At 42.3% G+C, this 27,436-nt stretch overlaps 1 protein-coding gene across 2 annotated transcripts in view; it reads left to right on the forward strand.

The window, feature by feature from the left end:
• Positions 1-27,436, forward strand: part of LOC122066307 (protein PLASTID TRANSCRIPTIONALLY ACTIVE 12, chloroplastic) — a 47,481-nt gene that overhangs the window by 10,035 nt on the left and 10,010 nt on the right. For both annotated transcript variants that reach the window (XM_042630129.1, XM_042630130.1), the window contains exons 3-4: positions 8,262-8,521; positions 23,791-23,912. In XM_042630129.1, coding sequence (XP_042486063.1) covers positions 8,262-8,521; positions 23,791-23,912 — 382 coding nt within the window. The remainder of the gene's footprint in view (positions 1-8,261; positions 8,522-23,790; positions 23,913-27,436) is intronic.

Consider the following 27,436-nt stretch of genomic DNA (forward strand, 5'->3'; position numbering starts at 1 on the left):
GGGGGGGAAGCTAGACCAGGCTAGCAAAACAAAAGGGAACCAAAATACAATCAAACACGATCAGCCAAATAAAACCTAGCAAACCCAAAATACAGGGAGACAACAACATGGAGGGGGGGGGGTGCTAAGAATGGGGAATGGTGTTTATATGAAGGTTCCAGGAGGCAATGATATGTTTGTTCCTGGCGGAACTGGGGACAGGCCTATGGGGAAGGGACTGGATTTTGGAGGTTAAATCAAAGGAGATGGCTTTCCAAATCTGGTTAAGGGAGCGGGATTTGGAAGACCATTTGTGGATGTTTCGCTCCATCCAGATGTGATTTATAGTAGTAGAAAAAGCCAGCTTCCCAATAGTGTTACAAATATAGGATCTGGGGAAGGTCATGTCAATCCAAATGCATTCTCTATCAAAAGGAAGAATAGGCCTCGAGGACGGCCAACATGTGGAGAGAACCTGATTCCAGATGGATTTGGGAAAGGGGCAGGAGAAGAAGAGGTGGGAGATGTCTTCAGAGTCATGAGGACAAAGGCAACATGCAGGGGGAATAAGGATATGGCGGTGGATGAGAAAGGCTTGGGTAGGGAGGCAGTTGGAGAAACATCTCCAAAGAGTAAGGGAGTGGCGGGGGATATGGCCTTTAAACCAAACAAGGTTACTCCAAGGGACCACAGGACTAGAGGATCGAATGAAGGACTAAGCCGAGGCAGAAGAGAAAATCCCATTGGATGAGTGACTTTACCACGGTGCCCAGGAGGGAGAGGAGGAAGGGAGGACCAGAGGTTAAACAAGGGAGGAGCAGAATGGGGAGGGGACCAGCCAAGAGGGGACATGATATAGGAAACAATAGCAAATTTGGAGATGCCAGAGGAGTAGATGGTTCTGGGGGACACCAAGGAGGCAAGGATACCAGCCGGGTGCCAAGGATCCATCCATAAGGAAGTGGTTTGGCCATTACCAATGGAGAAGGAGATGGCATTGAGGGCCAAGGGGTGGAGAGAGAATTTTCCTCCAGATCCATGAATTATCTAGAGGGACAGGAGTAGTTCAGAGGTAGTGATACTTGAGGTGATAGGAGTGGATCCAGTCAACCCAAATAGTCTTTTGCTTGGAAACAATTCTCCAAATGAGCTTGAGAATCCTAGCAGAATTGACATCTTTTATCCACCTAATGCCAAGATCCCCTTCGGCCTTAGGGAGGTAGACCTTGCTTCAGCTGAGAGGATGAAGAAACCTGGAGGAGTCTGTCCCTTTCCAGAGGAAGGAGCAGAAGATGCTTTCAGTGGTCTTGATAGTGGCAGTAGGGAGAGTATTAACACCAGACCAATAGATATACAAGGATTGGAGCACTGAATGGATGAGGGTAAGGCGGCTTGCATAAGAGAGTAGCTTGCCTTTCCAGAGCTGGAGCTTCTTACGCAGGTTGTCAAGTAAGGGGGAGCAGTGATGGGAGGAGAGTCTGGAGGAGATGAGGCCCAGGTACTTAACAGGAAGGGAGCTCAGAGAGAAACCAGTCAAGCCAAGGAGAAGATCCTGGGAGTCAGAGGAGACTCCAGAAAGGAAGAGACTAGCAGGTTAATATAGAGACTAGAGAGAGTCTCAAAGGATCTAAGAGATTCCATTATGGTGGAGATGGAGAGTGGGCCAGCTTTGGAGAAGATCATGATGTCACCTGCAAAAGCAAGGTGGGTGAGAAGATGGGATCTGCACTTGAGGATAGGAGAGATTAGATGGAGATCCATGGCAGATTGGATAGATTTTGATAAGACCTTCAGGGAGAGAGAGAAAAGGAAGGGAGAGAGAGGGCATCCTTGCCTGATTCCCCTCCCAGGAGGAAAATAGCCAGCCGGGCTGCCATTAACAAGAGAACATGGGAGAGGAAATACAGCAGTGATCCAGTGAACAAAGGATGGCGGAAAAGACATGGTAAGGAGAACTCTAGAGAGGAAGTCCCAACTCAGAGTATCAAATGCCTTATGGATGTCAATCTTGAGAAGGGCAGCGGAGGAGTGAGATTTGCGGTCAAATCCTCGAACAATCTCATAACAAAGCATGATGTTGTCAACAATACTCCTACCTGCAATGAAAGCGGATTGATTAGGGCTCACAAGGATGTTAATGATTTTTTTGATTCTGTTGGAGAAGATTTTGGCCACAAATTTATAGATCAAATTCCAGAGAGAGATTGGTTTGAAGGCATTCATGACTGCCACCCCTTCTTTTTTAGGGATGAGGCAAAGTAAGGTGTGGTTAACCCCACGGACTTGGATAGGATTGAGAAAGAAACTGCGGACAGTATGGATGAGATTCAGACAAACAATGCTCTAGTAAGAGGAGAAGAAGCCCATACTGAAACCATCGGGGCCAGGGGCTTTATTGGCCTTATAGGAGAGAATGGCTGACGGAATTTCCTCATCAGTAGGGATAGATTGGAGAAAGGAAAGCTGGTCCTCAGGGACATTTATTAAGGAGAAGATGGGGGATGGGGGGAGCAGACACCGATTGAGGATGGTGAAGGATACCCTGAAAGTGGGAAACAACCTCGGCTTTGATGTCCTTAGGATTAAGGAGCTCAACGCCAAAGGAAGAGATGAGCTTAGGGATGGAGTTTGCATTGTTTCGGGCTTTGAGAGACCTGTGGAAAAAGGCAGTGTTCAAGTCCCCAAGCTTAAGCCACTTGATGCGGGCTTTCTAGTGGAGGAAGCTTTCTTCTTGGCTCAGAAGTAGAGATAGCTCCAAGGCCGTCAACTTTTCCTTAGCAACGAGAGAGGGGTTAAGAAAATTGGACTGGATCCTGGTTTGAATGGAGGTGAGCCGATCCCGATAGGAGGAGACACGAGAAGAGATATTGCCAAAACTGGAAGAATTCCAAAGTTTAAGGGAGACTTTGACATTCTCGAGCTTTTTGGCAAGGGCAGGGAGGGGGGAAATTGAGGGATTAGTCGGAATGTTCCAAGCATCTCTCACCAAGGGTAGGAAATCGGGGTGAGAGACCCACATGTCAATGAACTTGAAGGGTTTTGGACCAAAGGAGGGGAAGGAAAGGACATGAATGGAGATAGGACTGTGATCAGAGATTCCCAGGAGCTCAAAATAAGCATGAGAGGAGGGGAAGGACTCAAGCCAAGCTTCATTGACTAAAGCTCTGTTTAACTTGCAAGCCACACAGGAGGTACTAGATCTTCTGTTATGCTAGGTGAGTTTGACTCCCAACCATCTGAGATCATTAAGGCTGAGATCATCAATGTAGTCATTAAAGGAATCAACTGCTTGATGATCAATGGGATTGCCTCCATGCTTCTCATGACTGAAATGAATGACATTGAAGTCACCCGCGACGCCCCAAGGCCTAGAGTCCGTGAGGAGACTAAAGAAGCGGAGATCGGTCCAAAGGGAAGATCTGCGGGGGGCAAGATTATGGGCATAGATGATTGAGAGGTAGATAATGCGGGCCCCAGAGGGGTGAGAGATGGAGAGGTGGATGGCTTGAGCGGAGGAGGAGATGGCATTGATGAGAAGAGAATTGGGGTCCCAAAGAACCCATATTCTACCATTAGGACTATGGAGATAATTAGTGATATGAGACCAGGACGGGGCAATGGAGGAGATGATACGCTGGGCATTCTCTTCAAGAACCCGAGTTTCAAGAAGGTAGTAGAGGTTAGAAACGGAAGAACGAATGTGGGTTCTAATGTCAGTTTGCTTAGACGAGGAATTGAGTCCTTGAACATTCCAAATGGTCTAGGGGATCATTGGGAACAAGGAGAAGAGGGCAACAATTGCTCCGAAGAGCGGGGAGGAATAGAGGCCGAAGAGGAATTCCGGAGGGAGGATCGGCGGGTGTACCCAATGATAGGAGAGGTAATAGGGATTGGATTGACTTTGGGTCTGGTGGTGGATTTGAAGAGGAGGAGATGGTTTATTTTTATTTTTTTTTTATTTTTTATGGCTTCAGTAAGGGGGGGTGGCCAGGGGAAGTAGTTTTAGCTGAAACAGGGGTATGGGGTAAGGAAGGGTTAGAAGGGGTAGAGGTTGGGGATGGTCTACTACACTACAGGTAGTGACCGTATAAAAAACATGGAGAGCTGTTCCAATCGGTTCATCTGTGATAGTAGCAGAAGTAGCCGAGATTGCCAAGGGAGCAGGGTTGGCCGATGAGGTAGCCGAAGTCTGTTGAGAGTGCATAGAGAGAAGTGTCCAATGCCCAGTAAGCCGAGAACTCAGGGGCAAAGACAAGAGGTCCATGGGCAATGGGCACATTGCAATTGACGTAGTCCAGGATGTTGGAAGAAGAATCTAAAGTGTTGGTAGAGATGGCTTGGTTGGGGCCTTTCAAGGTTAGAGATCCACTGACGGAGGGATTGCCTTCCAAGGCAAGGTCGACGTTAGGGCTCGTGGACTCCATCATGACCAGGGCTCCAGAGGAAGGGGGCTCCAAAGGGCCCTATTTTTTAATTTTCTATATTTTTGAGGTTTTGAATATTTTACTATTATATATATATATATAATAGTAAAACCCCCCTATTATGTGACCCACCGAATCTACTCTATGCCAGAGGGCTCGGGTCAAGTAAAAAACCCAAGCTCCAAGCATTGAATGGAGATTTATTTTTGATGTATATTTAGTCTTTATGGAGAATGGAAAGAATGAGAGTTTACTCAATATAAGCCGTTGACATAAAACGAAAACACAACCAAGTAGAACACCTGTAACAAGCTCCAGGCCTAACTATATTTGTCTTGCTAGGTTGTTTGCACCCTGCCGTGCCATTGATCTTGGTTTTCAATGGAATGGAAATAGGGTGGTAATCTAACAAGACGTGAAACTTCCAAGGCCTGCAATCAGTCCTTGGCATCTGCCTTGTGACATTAAATGCATCTTCTTGAACTAGAATATGTCTAATTGCAGTTTCTTTGGTGTATAAAAGTTTCATTGCAGGAGAGATTAGTTCAGTCCCCATTTAACAGCCTATGCATAAAGTATGCTTATTTGTACTTTTATTATGAAAGGGAGAACCTTCTCATCATTTTGCTGACATTGATCTCAAGCTATAGGTTTTTTCTGTTCTTATGCTGGCTATTATTGTCTCTAAATTGTATTTACCCAACTCGTTATAGCATACAACAACAACAAGAAGTCAGCCTTATCCCAACTAAATGGGGTCGGCTACATGGATCCGATCAAAGATAGCAAAAGGAAAGTAAACATAAAAGGTAAGGAACACAACACAACAAATCCGAAAAAAAACTCACCTAAATGGGGTTAGCTACATGGATTCTTGCCCTCCAATCAAATATTCAGATCTATTCAAGGCCATACTTGGGACATGACCTAAACTATACATGTCTTTCCTCACTACTTCTCCTATGGTCATTTTTGGCCTGCTCGTAGATCTTTTAGTTCCTTCAATCTGAATCAGATCACTCATCCTTACTGGTGCATTCTCAAGCCTCCGTTGAACATGGCTATACCTCCTCAAATGACTTTCTTGGAGCTTATCTTGAACTGGGGCAACTCCCAAATCAGCTCTAATATAACCATTCCTTACTTTATCCTTCGTAGTTTTGCCACACATTCATCTCAAGATCCTCAAAGACTCATCTTTGTTGCACATTACTCATTTATATGACTATTCTTAACAACCCAACATTCTGCCTCGTACATCATAGCCAGTCAAACGACTGTCCTATAGAACCTTTCTTTAAGCTTCAAAGAAATACATCGGTCACACAACACTCTGGATGCACCTCTCCACTTTATCCATCCCACCTTCGTTAGTTATAGTGACCACAGGTACCTAAAATGATCACTTTGTAGTACCTCTCTCGCCTCAATCTTCACCATATCATTATTCATCTTAGTGTGACTAAAGGTAAACATCATATACTCTGTCTTCATTCTACTTATCTTAAAACTTCTTGAATCTAAGGTTGATCTCCATAGTGCTCCAACTTAGCATTAATCCTAGCTTTTGTTTTATTTACCAAAACAATATCATCAGCAAATAGCATACACCACGGGATCTGATCTTGAATGTTCTTTGTGAAATCACCCATAATATGCACAAACAAATATGGGCTTAAAGCTGATTCATTTTGTAATCTAATTGTAATTGTGAATTCACTTCCTTGTGCTCCCATGGTTATCACACTAGTCACTTCTTCTCTGTTACATGCAAGGTTAGCTCTCTAGGGACTCTGTCATAGACTTTTTGTAGGTCAATAAAGACTATATGGAGATAATTCTTGCAAGCTCTAATTCATTCCATGAGTCTCCTGAGTGAGTAAATAGCTTTTGCCATGGATTAATCTGGCATAAAACCAAATTGGTTCTATGTGATGGTAGTTTCTCTTCTCAAGTGGGCTTCAATAACTTTCTCTCACAATTTCATAGTATGACTCATTAGTTTTATGCTTCTATTGTTATTGCAACTTGGAATGTCATGTTTATTTTTATAGATAGGAACTACAGTGCTTCTCCTCCCAATCACCTGGCATTTTCCTTGTGCTCAATCATGTTAAAAGATTGGTTAACCAAGATACCCCATATAATCCTATGCTCTTTCACACTTCTATTGGGACCTCATCTGGGCCTTATGCCTTTTCCACTTTCATCTTTCTTAAGGTTTTCTTAACTTCAGCCACTCTAACATTTCGTATATATCTAAGGCGTGTGGTGGCTTGATGAGCAATGCAATCTTCCGAGCCATTCCTACTCGAACTGTCTCCATTTAGTAGTTCATAAAATACTCTTCCCATCTCTTCATATGTCTTCATCTTTTAATAACACTTTACCATCATCACTTTTAATACACTTTACATGGTCGGAATCTCTACTCTTCCTTTACCTCGTTTAGCTATTTTCTGGATAGCTTTTTCCCTTTCTTTTGTATTCAGATTATTATAGAGGTCCTCATGTTTCTTCCCCCTAGCTATCCCCACAATCTTCTTAGCTTCGTTTCTGGCAACATTATATCCTTTTTTTTTTTTTTTTCTGCTACATCTTTAGTCCTTTAACATGTCTTAAAACTAGCTTCCTTAGTTTTAATAGCTGTCTGAAGTCGTCCAATACCTACACTTTCTTACCCTTCCATCTATAGCTTTTAAGGCGGTAAGGCGACGGAGGCGTTGGAGGGTCTTTCGGAGCGCCTTAGCGATAAGGCGGGCATAAAGCGTCGCCTTATTGACTAAAGCGTTCCTGTGCAATTTTTTTATAAAACCAATCTGTTTGGCTCAGATCCTAGTTGAATCCTATTACTCATATGTTAAATAAATAATAAAAGTTCATATTCATACCAATGTAAGATATTCATCAAGAAAACAAATCAATAAAGTGAATAAACTAAGTTCATCTTCATCAATCATCATACCATATTAACATATAATATAAATACATAATTATGAAACAAAATTATAAATATAAAGAAAAGAAGACATAAAAAATACAAGTATTTATTATGCTTACCTCTATGATGCCAAAATGAGTGCCTAAACCCTAAGGTCATCCACTATATTTCTACTCCTGTCAAAGAAGAATGAAGCTCACCACTACCGGAGCAAACTCACTGCTGTCGGAGCAAAATGGTCGCCTAGATCAGTGGTTCTTCCTTGTTCCTTGATTCCTCCTCAAAGCCCTTTCTTAAAACCCTTGACAAAATCCAAACCCTGTTTGTGACTTGTGTTTTTGTATTGTTTGTTTTGGTTATTTTTGGTGGAGTAAAGCTGATCCCATACATCTCAAGTATTAACAAAATCATACACCTACCAATAAAAAAATCTATATTTGGAATCTTCATCAAGTAATTTAAAAATGTGTTTAAAAAAAAAAAAAAAAACCATAAGGCGCCACTTCACGTAAGACGGAGCACTGCCTTACCGTCTCTAGACCGCATCAGTGCCAAGGTGCTGGTAAGGTGGCACTGCTCGCCTTAGCAGCGCCTTAAAAACTATGCTTCCATCTCATCTCTTGGATAAATACAGTATTAATCCTCGTTCTCTTCATAACATCAATTAACTCCAAACTTTTACCCGTTGTGGATCTAATGTTCCGTGATGCTAATTTAATCCTATGCAAACTTGTAAAAATGAATTTTGGCTACACAAGCTATTAAAACAAAATTCTGCTCTTGTGCCTGCTGTTTCCTTTTTAGTTTATTAAAGAATGGATGCTTGCCCGTGAACCATTTTTTTGAACGCAGTACTGTAGTGTTCAGAATGAAGCTTTTGTGACACCTGGACTGTTGTTGCTATTCTCCATCCTTAGACTACAAGCTGAACAAGAGAGATTAGAAAGAATAGGTCCCATGGCATACTATTCAGAATGGGTTAAAGCATGGAAGATGGACACTTCACGGGAGGCTGTGCAAAAACACTTTGAAGAGACTGGTGAAGACGAGAATATACAGCTTATCAAAATGTTCCAGCATCAAACAGATAGAGAGTATCGTATCATGATGGGCACTGATGTCCGTATTCGCCGAGATCCTTTAGCAATGCGAATGAGAGAGGATCAAATAAAGGAAAGTATGTCCTCTAGCACGTGAAATCTGTTCATTATTTAGTTCTCCTGGTTTTCCCTCTCTGCTATTGATATAATATTTTTCGCTTTCAGTTTTTAAACCGTGTTTTACAATTTTGTCAACAATTGGTGTTCCATTTACTTTCTGTTCTACTAGTACTGTTGCTGATGCGTCCTATCTCCCCCTCCCCTTTTCATGGATGATGAAATAAGTGTGATAAATGCATGTGGATCATAGTTCCATGTTTCGGTTTTGAGCCTGGTTTCCTGAAATATTTTGCGAAACCGTGAAATTTCGGTCAAAACCTGGAAGGATTTAGTGGATGGTTTCAAATGAGGGCTTTGAGGCCCAAATAGCCAAATTAGGTCCTGGAACTTTTAGGAAACCTTATTTTCGGCCCTCTAAACATAGTGGAATCCTTATATTTAAAAAATAAACACGCCCAAAATGGTAGTTTGACTTCGGACCTTAGGTTGGTAGTATGCGCGATCATAGTTGTCAAGGCGTTGCTTAGGCATCTAGTTGCCTTGGTCTCCTTGTTTTTTTTTACCGTTGCCAACGCCTTGGGTCGCCTAGACGCCGTGACAATTAGGTGAGCTATACGTTGCTGTATACATTCTCTAATATGGCATATTCCTCTCAAATTTAGTACTAAATCAACTAATATATGCATTTGGAATGACTAGACATAAAATTATAAACCATTTCATAATTATCAAATGTTATTCATGGTTCATTACAATAAGTAAAAGATATGAGAATGAAGAATACAAGCAAGTCACCCCTCTATCCATCTGAGTAGCAAGTCACCACCAAGTGTTTACCCTTTTTTTGTTTTTGCAAAAATTCATTTTTAGGAAAAGTGATATACCTTCAACTATTTAATCTTGCACAAATCTTCAAGAAAAACAACAACAAAGTCAGCCTTATCCCACCTTAATGGGGTCAACTATATGGATCCATGCAAAACAAAGTAGGGAAAGTTGAGTTCCAAACAAGAAATGGGGAATGAAGATATGCAGAAATGAAGGATGGAAAATGGGATTAGAAATGAGAAATGAGAAATGAGGAATGAAAAATGAAAAGAAAGATACATGAAAAAAGAAAAGTGAGATGACAAATGAAAGATGAAAGTTGAAAGTAAGAGGAAAGTGGCACAACCCAGCAAGTTGATGCTTCCAAGCATTTCACTACTGCCCAACAATTTGTTCCACACTTGTATTGGAGTTAGTTAGAGTTGAAACTAGCGAAGTGAACGAAATGGGTCTTCTTCAACGAGTATGTGATTGATGTTGATTGGGTTAACATCAATTTCATCCCTTGATCTCTCCAACTCTAAAATTTCATCTTTAGCTTCATGTTGTATTGCACATAGACTAACTTCTTTAGCTTGGCATAACTCGGATGATTTTAAGATTTGTTGTGTATCAATCCGAACGTACTCCAGTTACGTTTGCAGCCACTTGAGGAGGCCGTGCATGATAATACTTTCATTGTGAAAGAAAAACTTAAAGGGAAGATGACTCTTTTCCCTCTCCTCCCCTTCCCCCCTCCCTCAGCCACCGCTTCCGTCTGATGCCTCCCCCATGTCTACCTCCTGCGGTCTCCATTGCCAACCACCTCTCCCCCCTTCCACCTCCCTGCCTTCCTCCTCTCCCTCAGCAACCAATGATACTTTCAACCCTCCCCTTGCCTCAACTCTCCCTTCTCCCTTACCTCCTTCCTCGGTTCCTCTCTCTGACCCTTCTCCCCCCATCCCTCCTAAAACCTTAGCTTCTATAGCTTCCTCCCACTCCCTCTCCCACCCTTCTCGTGATGGTCTCTCCCTCTCCTTCATCCCCCCACTTCCTATAGGGATTCCTTGATTGACTTCTGTCTGGCGGGCTCTTTTGATGTTGAGATGGCTAATTGGAAAATACCATCATTGGCCACTTCTTGGGTTAGTGTTCCCCCCTTCCTGATCGTTAAAGCATCTCTTACTCATCAATGGAAGGGTTTTGGCATGTTGTCCATTTTCCTCCTGGACAATGGGATTTTCATTTTTAATTTCTCGAATGAATAAGAAAAGAACTACACCCTTGAAGGTGGGCCCCTGGCTAGTTGGCTAAAAGGTCATATTCCTCAGGCAATGGGATCAATATCTCTCCCTTAGCAAGATCGACTTCAAAACCATTCCTGTTTAGGTTTCTCTCCTTAACTTGCCTCTGCATTATTGATGTGCGCATGGGATCAGTATTGTGGGCTCGGTGATTGGCAAGCCTTGGTACTTGGACCACAGAACCAAACTCTAGGATCGTCTGGTTTTTGCAAGATTATGTGTTGAAATCTCCACTGATGCTGAGCCGCCTACCTTTGTTGCTGTTTATGATGGTGAGGATTTCTCATTTGCTCATGCTATCCACTACGGTTGGATGCCCCCTGTGCTCCATCAGTAAAACTTTTGGGCACTCTAACTTTGTAAAGAGCAATCCAGTGCATAGGGCTCCTCCTATTGCAGGGTCTGGGAGGGGCAAGTGTACACAACCCCTCTGTCGTTTGTGCCCCAAAAAATACTCCTGTGTCTGCCCCTGCTTCTTTAGTTGCTTCCGTTGCTGCTGTAGTTGCCTCGCCTCTTCAGTCCCCTGCTCGGGGTAGGTCTCACCGTCGGCGTCCTTGCCGGAACCGAAGCCACATGGCGAATCCCTTCCATTCTAACATCCACATTTCCCTTGCTTCTAGGTCATCTTCCCTCGGTCCGTTGGACTCTGCTTCCTTAACCGTTGGGTTCAATCGCTTCGGGCCCCTCTCAAATACACCTGTTCTGACACTAGTAGCTTGTCCCCTTGCTTCTGTCGCTCGGCGAACTTCGTCATCCTTCTTGCCAGCTCTGAGGTTGATCCTCGAGAACCTCTTTCTCCCTCCACTGTTGCCCTCTCTATTTTCTCGAACCTCCCTTCTATTGCTGTTACCTGTCCGAAACCTCCTCATAGCATGCTACATTCTTCTATACATCCATGTGACCCTTTTGCCCCCTCTGCTAGCCTTCCTCCCTCTTTTGACCCTCCCCTCTTTTGGCCCTTCTCTTGTGCGGTCTAGTTCTCTAGCCCAGACCCTTGAGCTATATGATCCTCTTCTCCCTCTAAACCTGCTTGACCTGCCTGGTGAACTAGTTGCTCTCTTCTCTTAACCCGCTATCTACAACCATCTACTCATCTGCCCTCCATCTACCCATTAGGTCTCTCCACTTGACCCGGCTACCCTGATCCAAGCCCAGACCCGTCATCTCCCACGCACACTGAACCTTACCCCTGCTTCAACGCCTCCCGCATCCTCCCACCCTGGCGACTCCTCCCTTGGACATCTCTGACTACCTTCGCTTGCTTCAGTTGCCTCACGCCTTGGAAGGCATCAGGCTTAGGCCACTTGTGTTTCTGTCTCTCCAGCCAACTTGCCTTTAGGTAAAATAGTTGTGGGAGATATCCTGCTCCCAAACTTTGGCTTGTGACTTCTCCGCTACAGCTCTCGGTCAAATGCATTCGTTCGTTGATGGCCTTCAGTCAGGTTAACCTGCTCAACTTGCTTCACATGCCTTGGAAGGCGTCAGCCCCAACTCCCCTTCTTCATCGGAAAGAAAATTTCCTCCGGAAAAAATCCCGCATTAAATGGCTAGACCTTGGGGATTCCAACTCCTCCTTCCATAGGTCCCTCAAAGCTAGAACCAATGCCAACTCCATCACCAAGCTCATATCCAAAGCTGGTGCTCCCCTCCTCCCCGATGATATCAAAGATGAGGCTGCCTCATTCTTCTCTGACCTCTTACATCCCCCTTCCTTGGCTCCCGCTCCTCCCATCCCTCCCAACCTCTTTAACAAGCTCATCCACCCCAATCTTCTCCCCTCCCTTCAAGCTATCCCTTTGGGTGACGAGATCTTGGTTGCTGTCCTCTCCCGCAAGTCCAGTAAAGCCCTGGGGCTGGATGGATTCAGTCTGGGATTCTTTTCATCCTATTGGCACATCATTCGCTCTGACCTCATCCTTGCCATCAGAAGCTTCTTCCTCAATCCTTGTCAGATTAAGGGGGATCAACCACACCTTCCTTTACCTTATCCCCAAGAAAGAGGGGGATGACTCCCTATCTGATTTCAGGCCATCTCTCTTTGCAATCTCTTGTACAAATTCATTGCAAAGATTCTGGCCTACAGAATTCATAGTCATTTACTCCCTTGTCAGTCCAAACCAATCTGCATTCATTGCGGGAAGAAGCATTACAGATGGTATCATCCTCTGCCACGAGATTGTCAGAGGATTCGACCATAAATCCCATTCCTCTGCTGCTCTGCTTAAAATTGACATTCATAAAGTTTTGACTCTATCCGCTGGGACTACATCTCCAGAGTCTTGATCCAGATGTCCTTCCCGCCCTCTTTGTCCATTAGGTTCTTTCTTGCATCTCCTCCCCTTCTTCGTTCTTATCAATGGTTGCCCCGTAGGTTTCTTCCTCTTCTTGGTTGGTATCAGGCAAGGCTGCCTCCTGTCTCTTTTCCTTTTCTCCATTGCCCTTGAGGTACTCTCCCGTTCCATTCAGATCTCCACAGGAAAATCAACAGAGAAGTGAGGCAAAATATGATAATTTCATGGAAGAAACTCAAAGCACTCTTGCTGAAATTCTTGCCTTTGTAAAGAGAATTGATAAATGAGTTGAAGTAGGACGATCTACACCCATCCTTAAATTTGGTACTTTACGGATTGAGAATATGCCTCCGTGACAGCTACCCGAGCCGGTACTCCCCTGGATGTCAAACAACAAATTTTCAGCAGGGATCATGGAATCAAGGTTGAGGTTCCAGATTTCGATGGAGAGAGGGACTTGGATATTTTCTTGATTGGCTGATTAAAGTTGAAAGGATTTTTGCCTGCAAGTACTTTTGAGGTGACAAATGTGAACTCATTCTCACCAAATTCATTGGGCACACTTGTTTGTGGTGGGATGATGTGCTGCAGTTGATAGGCGACTTTGACCTGTCATATATTGGGAGGTTACAAAACAAATATTGAATGAGAAATTTGTTCCTCCTAATTCTGAGAAGATGCTCTTCCAGTAGATGATCAATTTCCATTAAGGTAGTAAAAGTGTGGATACCTACACCATGGAGTTCCACAAATTATCTTCCAGGTGCAAACTCCAAAAGATGGAACACCAGTGGGTATTGAGGTACATCAGTGGGTTGGACTCAAAGGTCCGGTTAGAGCTTGCTAACGGGGATCTTAGATCAATCGATATGGCAGCTGTATGCCAAAACCGTTGAAGAAAATGATCAAGACTTCTCTAGCCTACAGGTCTACACCCAAGACTCGAGAAAGGAAGATTGGGCCTTGCAATGCTGTGATCAAGATGCCAGAGGTCTCCAAAGGTAACAAGTGGCTTAAAAAACGCTGAGTCACAATTGTGATGAGAAAGGTCACTTCGGTAAAAGGTGCCCCTGCAAGACTCGCCGTGTGAACGTAGATGAGACATAGATAACAGAGAAGGGTTGTAATAATGTCGTGTGTGATTATTATCCTTACCCTCTTGATCCAAATGATGGCACCAATCATGGTCTTGATGACGAGGTTGAAGCTAACTCGGCTATTGTTACTCTATTTTCCAATGGGCTAGTAGAGAAAGCTCCTCTCTTTCTGATAGATGGCTACTCTATGGTATGATAAGGGTTTGATGGCAGTCCACATAGTTGTCGACACAGGAGGAGAATTCAACCTCGTCTCTGCAGACCTAGTTCAGGCCCTTAACCTCCTGCAAAAGCAGATTTTCAAATAAAATTTATGTGCAAGGTTTTGGACCTAATGTTGGAGAAGAGGCTGTTGCAATTGCACGTGCTAATCTATAGTTTGAGCCGATTCACTACCAGGTGTCTTGCCTTGTTCGTCCCATGATGCATTGTGACATTCTTTTAGGGCAACCATGGCAACGTAAGGTTCGTGTACTATATAACTGTGCACGTAACACCACAAAGGTAAAACAAGGAGGGCGTATGTTTCTGATGTTGCCTCATTCATTGACGGATATGCCTCAACAGCGACACTTCTCTCCATTTATAGGTCAGTCTCTCTCTTATCGTGGAATTATAGTCCAACTGTCTTCAATGATAGATGTCCTCATCGTCGAATTCATTACAAGGGAATCTCTGGTTCAAGACCTAACTTGATGGTATTGAGTTCTTTTAAGAGCGGGAGAGTTGGTGTAGGTACATGTAGGGTTTTATTTAATTGTTGGGGTTATTCTTTTCAATTTGTATTTTAACTTTATCTCTTTGTTAACTACGTAGGAGTGGGAGTCCAAATTAGCATGGAACTCTATTTTCAGTCCAAGAGTTTGTTAGGAATTTTTTGTTTCTCTTTTATGTATTTGGATGACACCCACGGTGAGATTATTGGAATGAATTTATTGGTTTCTGTAAGCTGCAGAGAGCTCTGTTGCATTTTATCTCTCACTTTCCTGCATCGATTCTCTTCCCCTGATTTTTTTTTTCTCAAGGTTTGTTCTTTCTCTAGCTTTCTGCTCATATTATCCTTATTTTCTTATATTTCGGTGCTGCTGTTCTCTTTATTTTCCTGTAATTACTGGTATTGTGGGATTGAACAAATCTAATTACTGCCACACCATCACTGATCTGTTTGACCTGATATCTAGGCTCCATCTTCATGTGCGACACTGGTCCCAGAACTCCCTTCCATATGGAGAACTAATCCAGCAAAATAGGCTGATTCAGAACATACTGCAGGTTCTGATTTCAGACGCTAAACTCTTCATCTGCACCTGCTGTTTTGAGTGAATCTTATAAGCATTCAAGAGGGTTACTAGTTGCAAAGCGTTACCTGTGTAGAAACGCAACCCTAAAATGTTGCAGAAGATAATGGAAAAACAAGAACACACAATGCACACAGATTTACGAGGTTCGGCAAGATTGCCTACGTGCTCGGTGAGCAAGGTTCAAAATTTCATTTTGTTTCGGTGGGTTCAAAAACATCAACTCCGCGAGATCTCGGCCTAGTTTTTTTTTTTTTTTTTTTGTTTCGGTTGGCTGTTTTGGTGGTCAAACGGCCATATTTTGACCTGAAACTTGGTGGGTAGCTTATTTTAAGGTTAATAAACATGCTTAGAAAAAGAAATGCAAAAATATTAGAACATATGGAAATATTACCTGCTTCATTGCTAGAACAAGATATAATATGATAGTAAAAAAAATAAATAATGCATCTAAGCCATGATCAAACATACATCAACATTAATTAACTAATATTTAGAGTATTAGAGTAATATACTATGCGACTCCCTAATTCAGAAGTCCCGACTAAAGTCATCCACTGAGCATATTAGTTACACAGCAGTACAACAGTAATCATAATGACTATCTACTATCTACTGAAAAAACTATGATGGCCTGGCTGGATTCCATGCCCAGTACGATGGAGTCGACGTGCATTTTCCTCTGACTGCACCACAAGTGCATGCCACGTCATAGTTTGAGAGAAGAATCGAACGTAGTCTCCATAACTGCCAAAAAGATTGAGTCATCTACATACTAAAGGTAACCTATCCGAGTATACGTATCATCACCATATTATGGAGAAGAACCCGCCATTGAGCTACTGTCAACTGATGGTTCCGGCAACATGTACGGGTTGGCTGGGTATACGAATAAACTGTCCACAAAGCCACTACCATGTGACTGGGTCTGGGAGCCATAGTCAGTATTGCTACTAGGAATTGATGAACCAGATGTGTACCTCATCCCAGTGAATTGACCATAAGATCCATGATACTATGATCAGGTGCTCTCTCCAGTAAATGATGGGGCACGCCATTGCCCACTCCCTCTACTCTCACTGTGAGGATGACTATCCCCTCCACTCAAATTCATTCCGCCAATAGAATTAGATAGACTATCAATATCCATACAATCTCGCTACCCTTCTCCACCGAATCGACAACGAGGCCCTCTACTATGACCTGAACTCCTCCCTCCACCTGATAATGTGCACCATGATTAGAGTCTTGTGTGGCATATTGAAACTAACTCTCCCTAGTAAATCGCACTGGCTCGGGCTCGGGCTCGGGCTCGGGCTCGGGCTCATACTGCTTTCGAACTCCAAATCTATCACCACCTCTCTCCCATCACCATCATCACCATCACCATCACCACCATCATCACCCTCTCCATCACCCCCTCCATCACCATTACCATCACCATCACCATCATCATCACCATCACTATCATCACCATCACCATCACCATCACCATCACCATCACCATGTGGCTGTGTTTGAGTCTGGGTGTGGGTACGACCACCTGATGAAATGGACCAATCGTCATCTTCATATGAATCATCCCTACCAGGTGCAGTATCGAATGGTCGAGGGGTCTGTGAATGTATCCTTCCCTTTGTAGCCATATAATCATCAACATTAACCGCCATCTCTCGCACTAGATATGGGGTCCAGACTACCTCCCGGCTGATCTATCAACGGCTCGCCTCTATCCCTTACCCAATCCACAAGAGGATCCTCCTCATCTGAGTCAATCTGGAAAACATCAGCCAGCTCGATCTGGCCCCTATCATTCTCCATGCACATGCGTATGTGTTGCATCCTCAGTTTCATATTATAATGCACATACACTAAGTCATTCAGACGTTGTGAACTCAATCGATTCCACCTTTTCGAATGGATGAGTGAAAATGTGCTCCAATTTCTCTCACAACCAGATGCAAAACATGTCTGGGAGAGTACTTTGATGGCAATCTTCCTCAATTCCGGCGTCGAACCCCCATACAACACCTACTATTCAGCTGCATTACAAGTTACAAGTGTAAAAGATTATTTATGTTCCAAAACACTTAACACTTGTATAAGTAACATACTAAAATTTGGATTTCATACCAAGATCAGTACTCGTATGACCCACGTATGCGGTGGGAGCTTCAAAGCTGCTTAATGCATCCCTGAATTCTTTCGTCTATAACAAATTTACAAATAGGACCCTAGTTAACAACAATTGTATTGAAATTAGATTCCTATAGTAATAGTAGTACAAAACTAACCTCAGTATTGGCTTTGGCTTGTAGATCGGGGTTTGATTGCAACTTGGCAACCACCTGCTTCACTACTTCTAGAAGATCCGGATCCAATGCAAGTCTCTTGGTGTACTGATACCTAGGATTTAAATAGTGTGCTGAGATGTGACAAAACATATTATTGTCAATGTTAACATTAATGCATTTTTATATCACATAAAAGAATGTCTTCAGCTTTGCTTACCAGCCTTATCCATCGGATGTGAAATCTGGTGCTCCCAACATTCTTCTATTATTTCCACAAATTTCTTACTTCCACGTGGGTTGGTAGCATAGACATTTTCCTTCATCATTGTAATAGCAGCCGATAGGCTTGGTAAGGTGGGTTTGAAAGCAGAATCCACCATCTTGAACACGCCAACAATTGGTGCCAAGATTTTCACCACTTTACCCTACTGTCCAAAACTCCTTTGATGAATGTTGCCTGTGCCTCCCTACCACCAGTTGATCCTGCTTCCCTCTAACCAAACCACTCCTCAGATGCAACATGGATCGAAGACCAACTTTTTTGGATTCAAAACTCTGGAGTGCAATATAGTTGGTAGCAAATCTTGTGAGACCGGGCCTGACCAAGTCATTCTTGCACTTTTCCCTCAACAGGTTCAATGAAAACCCATGATTATAGACAAATGTGCTCACTTGCCTAGCCCTTTCAACCATAGTCTTCACAATTTTTAGTTTCCCCATTTCCTTCAACATTAGGTCAATGCAGTGTGCTGCACAAGGAGTCCAAAAGAGTTGGAATCTGAGGTTGTTCATCATTTTCTTCCGGCCTTTTTGTAGTTACTTCCATTGTCAGTCACAATTTGAACAACATTCTGTATCCCAACTTCTTCCACAACTCCTTCAAAAGCTTGTAAATATATTTTGCATCATTTCTTTCCTTGGATGCATCAACAGACTTTAGGAAAATCGTTCTACCATCACAATAAACCATAAAATTGATGATGGACTTTCTCGTGGGCCCTGTCCAACCATCACAGATTATAGTTACCCTATAGCTCTCCCACAAAACTTTTAACTCATCAATATATGCTTTCAACTCACTCTTCTCTTTAGGAAAATATACATTCATCACCTCATATGCAGCCGATCCCTTTATCCCTGGACCGGCCTCAGCCACAACATCAAGCATCGGCTGGTAAAAGGGACTTGTAGTGGCGTTTGCAGGGATGCTATGAAATAACATCCACCTAGATAGCCTCCCCAACATAAGCCTTCATGTTACCCCACATCCCCTTTATCTTACACTGCTTACTGCCCCTTTTGCCTGTGCGCATGTAGATCCTGTTGTATAACGGGGTTCACACGAGGTGGAACCACTGGAGGTGGAGATGGAGGTGGGGCTGCCCTTGTACTTTGTGATCTCCTAAAGGGCAAAGGGATCTGTGAAGATCCACTACCTCCTGCTCTAGATGGACCAACTCCTCCATATCTACGTCTTTCCTCCTCCTCACGAAGACTTTGTCGGCTCAATGCTTGCCCTTTCCGCCAATCTCTAGCCTCTTGCTCAGTTTGTATGTCATCAGGAACATATACCGGGTCATCACTGTCATCATCACTATCATCATTATATCGATGCATGGGAGCATGTAGTGCCTCCTCAAACTCTATCCTTGCTTTCTCCTTCGCCGCTTTTCTCTTATTCCCTCCCTTCATGTCTTCAGCTATGGCCTTGGCAATATGATTAGGCATTTCACTGCATCTAGCCACATCTGAGAAATTTCCAACCAAATGTTGTTTAAGTCTTGTGGCCCCACCACCCATGAACTTCTTATGACAGTAGTTGCATTCTGTATACCTCTTATCGCCATCAATCGGCACTCCGTGCTTCCATGCAATCTCGACACTATCACGACTACTATCACATCTCGCACCTCCTCTCCCTCTTCTCCCGCCTTCCTTGTCGTCTCCTCTAGCCATTTTATATCACCCTGATGCTGATGCTGATGCATAGAAAAAATAATGGTATTATTAACTTACAAGTATATAGTAGCTACTTATATTTTATTCTTATATAAAATTATTTTTTAATCAATTTTAGAAAATATTTTAATGTCACAATACAACAAACTCAAATATGGTATAACATAACAAGCTTATAGTGCGCTCCAAAACACTTTATTAATCTCCTATTTTTCTTTTGTTTTTAAAATCAAAACAGAATATTTTCCCTAGTTTTAAAATTAATTTTCAATTATTAATCTATTTTTCATATTTTTTGAAAATTAAGATATATAATTAACAGCTGGAAAAAATTTCACTCCGATGGAGTCGTAGAACAGTCATTGGTGACTAACATATATATAGTTGACATCCATCAAAGCAATATTTATTATAAAAAGTAACAATTTATATTAATGAAAAATGAATTTTTAAACCAGAAAAATAAAAAAACAATTTTATGTACCAAAAAAAAATTTCGACTCTGTGAGATCATAGATCGGCCTTTAGTGTCTAACATATAAAAAATGTACAAGCATCCAATATGTATTTATGTACTATTTAAAAAAAAAAAAAGGTTTTGGAGAAAGAACTTTACCTTTCCTAAGCTTTGAATGTGTAAATCTTCTTGTAAGAGAGATTTAGAAGTCAAAATGTATGATGATGTGGCTAATTAAAGGCTTGTTGGAGTGTTTTTTCTTCAAAATATGCAAAAGGAACCGAAACCAGCGAGACAGAGTCGAAATTTCGATTGTCTCAACGAAATATGGTATTTATAAGTCTTGGAATGTATCTTTCAACTCTGTCTCAACAAAATATGGTATTTATAAGGCTTGAAATGTATCGTTTTAGTATCTCGCCGAGACGATACCGAAATCTCGGCCGAGGTACCGAAATTTCGACCGAGTTATGGTACACATATTGATGCGTGCCATGCTTTGTTTTGACAAAAAAAAAAGAAGGCCGAAATACCAAAATTTTGGCGAAATTTCGATTTCAAATCATGTCGGTGAGATGAGATCCTACTTTACTATCAATGGAGAATAGGGTTACAACGCTCGTCCCTCACACCTCTCTGTATTGCTTGCATTACTGAGAAAGAAACCCTCACTACAAATATATAGCGAAAAAACCCTAATCCGGAAAGTACAAAAACTGCCCTCAAATAAAAAATTCGAGGCGTCTGCATCAGTACTCACTGGATTAAACTGTGACGGAATACAAGACATCGTACACCAACTACCTGAAATTTCTCTTTGAAAGGTCTTGCATGGAAGAAGGTATTGTTATTGACATCGTGCTGGTTTTCCACCCCTATTCATGATTGAGGGGTTGAAGACAACCTCCTAGCATTATTAATTAAAACCCCCATTATTCCAACTTTCCATAAATACCCTAATCCTTAGTTTATTCCATCCCTTTGCCATCTTTTATTACTTTCCAGAAATACCCTCCCCTTAAGAAATTGCTTCGAACTATGTACTTGACTTTATTCCTCTTTGCTTGTTTGTCCTGAATTACTTACAAGATTGCCTTTGCATATTTAATTAGAGATATTTGCTATTCTTGTGGGCCCATAGAGAACCCAAAACTAGGGTTTTGGAATCCGAGATTGCACCATAAAGACTCAAGGAGAGACAGATCTCACTTTACCACCATTAGAGAAGTAAGGAGTACCTTGAAAAAAAAATGTGAATTCAGCATTTACGTAATGCTTTTGAGACAATGGACTGAAATACTGGTTACTTTTTTTCTGAGTGAGAATTCCCTAGGGAAATGCATTTAACAGAATGAGGAGACAATTTGCCATATCCTAGTCCTAAAAGATAGGTAAGAACAACATTTCTCCAGAAGCTCTTTAGCAACTTTCTTATGGAAAAGTAATGAACGTGCAACATTGAGCAAATGACGATTCTTCCTTTCAGAAACCCCATTCAAATCAGGGGTACAAGGAAAAGATGCCAGATGAATAATACCATTCACAGTATAAAAAACAGCAATATCATTCTTAACTTGAGCATTATCGGAAAGGAAAGTTTTCACATTGGTACCAAATTAAGTCTTTATTTCAGGAGAAATTGTTGAATATGGATGCAGATATTGATTTTTCAATAAATAAGGCCAAGTCATACAGGAAGTATCTTCAACAAATGTGACAATAATGAAATCCAGGCTGACTAGGAACACGACAAGGACCTCAAATATCAGAATGTACTAAAATGAACACTCACTATGGGACTCTGACTCCCGATGGGAATGAAGCTCAATGATGTTTTCCCAATTTGCATGCCTTGCACTCAAAATGTGAAACAGACCTGAAAGTAGGAAATATTTGCTGCAGCTTGAAAAGAGAAGGATGTCCGACTGAGATTGCCATTGCAAAGGAGATGCATTACAACGTGTAACTCAAGCGTCAACAGGAAAAAATCCATGATCAAAACAGTAAAGTCCACCTTCCTCATGCCCTCTATCAGTAATCTTCTCCGTCTGGAGCATAGTTTTCATGGTGTCTAGGCGACCCAAGGTGTTGGAGGGGGTCTGCACGCAAGGCAACATCAGCAAGGCAACCAAGGTGATTAAGGCACCTGGACGCCTAGGCCAAGCCTTGGAGGGCAGTGCAGAGTGCAGACTCAGATTTCTGAGAAGATGAAGAAGCAACTCTTTACGACCTTGAAAGGCTTCTGGTCTCTTCTGCAAGAATGTAATTTTTCAGTCTCTGTAGATCAAGACAGCCCAGATAAAAACTTGGCGACTAGGAATTCTGTTCTTTGATGCTTCAAATGCTCCATATTAGTAGTAAGCGGCTATGACCTGTTCCTCCCACATTCCTTTAAGAGTGCTATTTTATGTTCCCAACGACTTTCTGCCCTGCTTACAATTAAATATATTTTCATAAGTTCATACACCAGGGAAATATTTTTTTTTCGTGGGAGACTTTCCTTTTCATCATCCCAAACTGCCTTGGCAATTTTGTGGAACATAACATTGGCCATAATATTGGGTTCCATTCTATCCCATACCCAAAGCAGAAACGTGTCATTTTCACGCATCCATTGATCATATTCCTTAAAGAGTTAATAGGTGGAGGATCATCTAAGAGACATCTTAACTTGCCATTTTCATTAATATACACTTTTGACAACATGGGACCAAAGTAAAGAAAAAAAAATCCCAACACCATTCAACTTTATTGCAGTAATCTGAACATTGACACTATCAGCAACAGTAACCTCTGAATCAAACATATTATAACGCAGCACACACTAGCAAGAGAATAGATTAGAAGATACTTTAAAACTGTTTCTAGGAATACAAGAAAATCCAAGGATCACATCACTTTTACTGTAACACAACTACACAAGTAGATGCACTCAACATGTGAGGCACACTTACTGATTCATCACACACTGTTATCTTAAAGTGACATCAACAAGGCAGAAAAGCAAAGTACTTCAGCACTTACAGCACAAATGCATATCAGCAGCCCAGAAAAATCATGCATCTGAACTTACTGTACCACCAGAAACTGCATATCAGCAGGTCAGAAAATAGGGTCTACCAGTAGAACCACATTCCCTTGCTTGTGATGATTGAAGCAACAACAGATACAGCTTAAACTACTCCTACAATCACCATGCATGCAACCAACATGGTTGCAGCACAACAAAAGTGAAACCGATATAGAAGAACCCCTCTCCCAGTCGATCAGATAACAAAAAAGGGAAAAAAAGAGGAAAAATCTGCACACCACAGAGAAGCGAGAATAAAAAGGATGAGAATACTGTTTGATATGCTCTGATACCATGTGGCAAGCCAGATTATCAGTGACTGAAAGAAAAGAAAGAGGAGAAGTGAGAGAAAAGAGGGATCGATAAGTTTCAGACTGGTCGAATCTCGCAGCTATATTAATATGGTCTGAACAGAATCTATAATTACTAGTGACTCCTTGATTACTGACTTATTACAGTAATCCCTCATTTTAACTTGTAGTTACAATACCCCTATACACTACTAACTACATTAACAGTGTGTATCAGTTAATCATGATTTCAGTTCTTTTCTGCCCATTTATGGTCAAATTATCATCTTTTTAGTTTAGACTGTTCCCTCACCCCTTCCCATTATGCAGGGGAAAGTTCTCCTATTTTCATCATTGTACTCGGTCCTACTTCTTTGTAATTTGAGCCCATTACTTAAGTTTAACTGTTGATTTTGCAGTATGGGGTGGAGATCCAGTTTATCCTACTGTGAATTACATTCAGGATCCAAATGAAGTGATTGATTTCAGGGGCCCAGATTTCCATGAGCCAACACCTAACATGCTTTCTTATCTTATGGAGGTTAGTTATTAATAGCAATACATCTTAGATCTCAAATACATCATTTGCAATCTTTCATTCAGGAGGACAAATTTGATGTGGTTGGTTGTCGACCATTGATCAATCTAAATGGTACCATTGACCTTTTCCAGCTAGAAAAATGGCTGCTACAATATCAAGCAACTAAACTGGTTTTGTGCATTATCTATTATAATTTTAGCTTTTAGTTAAACAGCCTATGATTATGGAGTTAATAGAATTTAATAAGAGGAATCTTGAGGTTTTGTAGACAAGACCTAAATTTTTGTCTTCCTGATGTTGGTGAAGACCCCATGTATGGGCTTCACTATCAAAGGGGGAAGAAGACTGATGGGGACATCTACGTATACCAGCGGCGTAGGCGTAGGACCCAACCACATGTGCACTCTATCTGGCCAACATTGAGAAGGGAGAAGAGCAAGGCAATGAAGACCGACTCAGTGGATTTGAAATAGAAGGAACTTGCGTGGTCTTTGCCAAGGAAACATTTGAAGAAAAAATCCTAGCCAATTATGAAGTAATCTGGAGTCCTCCGGTTAGCTGAATGATGAGGAACATGCAATACTTCCTCGGAATGGGATTGGGGAAATATCATCAGGGTGTCCCAAAGATACCCACTTTGGTTGTGAGCAAGGATTAAAGTATCGGTATCGGTCGTCGTATCGGTCGGCCAAAATTAAGATACGTATCGGAGGGTATCGTATTGTATTGGAGATACGCTAAGATACGCTAAAGATACGCACATAAATGGATAGGAAACACTTTTTTATACACATTTGCATTAAAAAATAGTTAAAAAAAGTTATATATAACATGTATTATGCATAAACAGTAAATTGAGAGTATCGCACTAAGAATCCAAGGTTTGTAATTGTCCCATAAATGTAAAATCCTTGTTCCCTACCTTGATTTCCACTTTAATTAGAGAGAAAAATGGTTGGCAGCAACTTTGGAACAAAAACACCTCAAAAAATTATGTTTTTCTAAAAAATTACCCATTTTGGCCATTTTATGACCGTATCGGTACGTATCGGTGTGTATCGGTCGATACATACCGATACGCACCGATACGTATCGATACGTATCGATACATACCGAAACATACATTTCACTTCAATTTTGAATTTTTCATAGAGTATCGGTACGTATCGGTGAGTATCGGTGCGTATTGGTGGTGTATCGGTGCGTATCGGTGCGTATCGTAGGATACGTATCGATACATAAGGGTTTTAAAATTTTCATGATACGTATCGGTATGTATCGTGCCGATGCCTACCGATACGGCACGATACGCACCGATACTTAAAACCATGGTTGTGAGCAAAGGAAGAAACGGTCTAGGGTACAATCCTCAGCCCCCTAGATCGGAAAGAAACAATGTCAGCAAGGGGCAAACAGTATTGGGAATGAATAGGAGGATAGTCGCCTCTTACTACCCCATTCTCAATGGGTACTTTGTGATGGACCCGCCTGAGCCCCAATAGCCCGGCGCCCCTGCGAGGCCCCGCCTGAGCCCCAACTGCTCCGCACCCATGCAGCCCCGCCTGGCCCCCCTGCGGCCCCGCCTGTGCACCCGGCTGCCCCGCCATCGTACCTCGTGGCCCTTCAGGTGAAAAATCCGAATTTTCACCCCTTGGGATCCGAAAATCTATAAATAGGGCATTATTCACCTCCCAAAAACACACTTGATGCCTACCCCCTCCCTTGGGTGAGTTAATCCCATCTCCCTCTTGCCTTTGTTGGCCCCCCTCTAGCCCCATCCCTTTGCTTGTTTGACCCTTTTTTTTTTTATTGTTAGATTTGTGGGATCCATGCTGGGATACCAGTTACCAAACCCATAGTCTAATCAGATTTTGAAGTGCTGCCAAGCCTTAGCCCTTTAATAGCCTTCTCCAACTGAAGCTCTGCCGAAGTGCCTCCCAAGCCTCAGCCTTCTAGTAGCCCTTCCCTAGCTAAAGCTCTGTTGAAGTGCCGCCCAAGCCTTAACCTTCTAGTAGCCCTTCCCTAGTCGAAGCTCTGCCAAAGTGCCGCCAAAGTCTGTCTTTTATCACATTTTCCTTGTTGAAGCTCTGCCGAAATACTGATCCCAGAACCAGTTTTCCCTAGCTGAAGCTCTATTGAAGTTCTACCAAACTACCATCTCGGGAATCACTCTTCCCTCGTTGAACCTCTGTCCAAATATCCGAACACCATCACAGTTAGCATCTCTAAAGAAAGGAAGTTGGAGGTCAAGACCACCCTCCCCTGAGCCGGGTGAATTCATGAGAAAGCCCATATTAGCACCAGTTGGGGGCACACCCCTTTTGACCCGAAGCAGGGGTTAAGCTCAAGTATAATCTTTCACCCAAACTAGCATAATGTAGACCTTTTAGTGACCTTGTGTTAGTGTACATATGTAATTGCTTTTACTAGTGTATATATGTGTCATAATTTAGCCATGTATGTGGTATAGAAATAATTGTGGAAAATGTTCGTTCTCAAGCATTTAGTAGGAAGACCGGTTGAACCAGGAAGATTGGATGCCTGACACCTTCCCAATTCTGCAACCTGACACGTACCCTATTCTCTGGACCATACCAACTTTTGGCTCTTTTCTTAAGAATCGAGCCCACCCTCGATTCCTAGGCCTATAATCTTAGGTGGCGACTCCAAACCCCTTTTGCATGATCCTAATCCCCCATTGGACCATCATGAAGCCAGGAGGATATACCTTCGAACCACTCCTCTCAAGAGAGAGAGAGAGTAGAGCCCTGCGAAATGGGCCCCCACGTATCTCCAAGTGGTGATGCAGTGGTGCGGGGCCCGTAGAGGCACACATTGGAAGAGAGATAGAGAGGGAGGTGAGAGGGCTAAGGAGGAAATTCCAGCCGTTACCCTCACACATACATCCTTGGGTGACCAAACAATACATCTGTGAACTTTATTGGAATCACATCACACCAAGCATTTTCTTTATACCGATAAAGCTTCAAGGAACTGAGCACCGTTTGTTTATCTCTAAGGTATTTCCTTTCAGCAAGGATACCTTATAAGGTTGAGGATGTGGTTCAGGTTTCAAGTTGGCTTTCTTCAGAAAGGCTTCTGAGGTGACATTATAACAGCTACCACTGTCAATTATCACTTGACAAGTACGATACGCAGATTTCATATGGCTATAGAAGATACAAATACATTGCCAACCTCTCCTTCGGTTTCAGCCATCAAAATGCGAGTAACAATGTGTATATCATAAGTGCCATCATAATTAGGATCATATGGGTCATATTCATCCCCACCATCATCATCTTCATCCAAGGGGTATAAAAAAAGAGCTGAGTCATCATCCCCATTGGGTTCTTCAATTTCAACAACAACATTAACCTTCTGTCGATGTGGACAAGCCTTAACAAAGTGTCCAATTTCTTGGCAATGGAAACATTGTACCTTGTTGCTGGTCATAGGTGCCTTTTCTTTGTCATCAGCTCGTGGAGGAACTGTGGCTCTTGGGGGTGTTGAAAGGTTAGGTT

Source organism: Macadamia integrifolia, unplaced genomic scaffold, assembly GCF_013358625.1.
Source record: "Macadamia integrifolia cultivar HAES 741 unplaced genomic scaffold, SCU_Mint_v3 scaffold2332, whole genome shotgun sequence".
Lineage (NCBI taxonomy): Eukaryota > Viridiplantae > Streptophyta > Magnoliopsida > Proteales > Proteaceae > Macadamia > Macadamia integrifolia.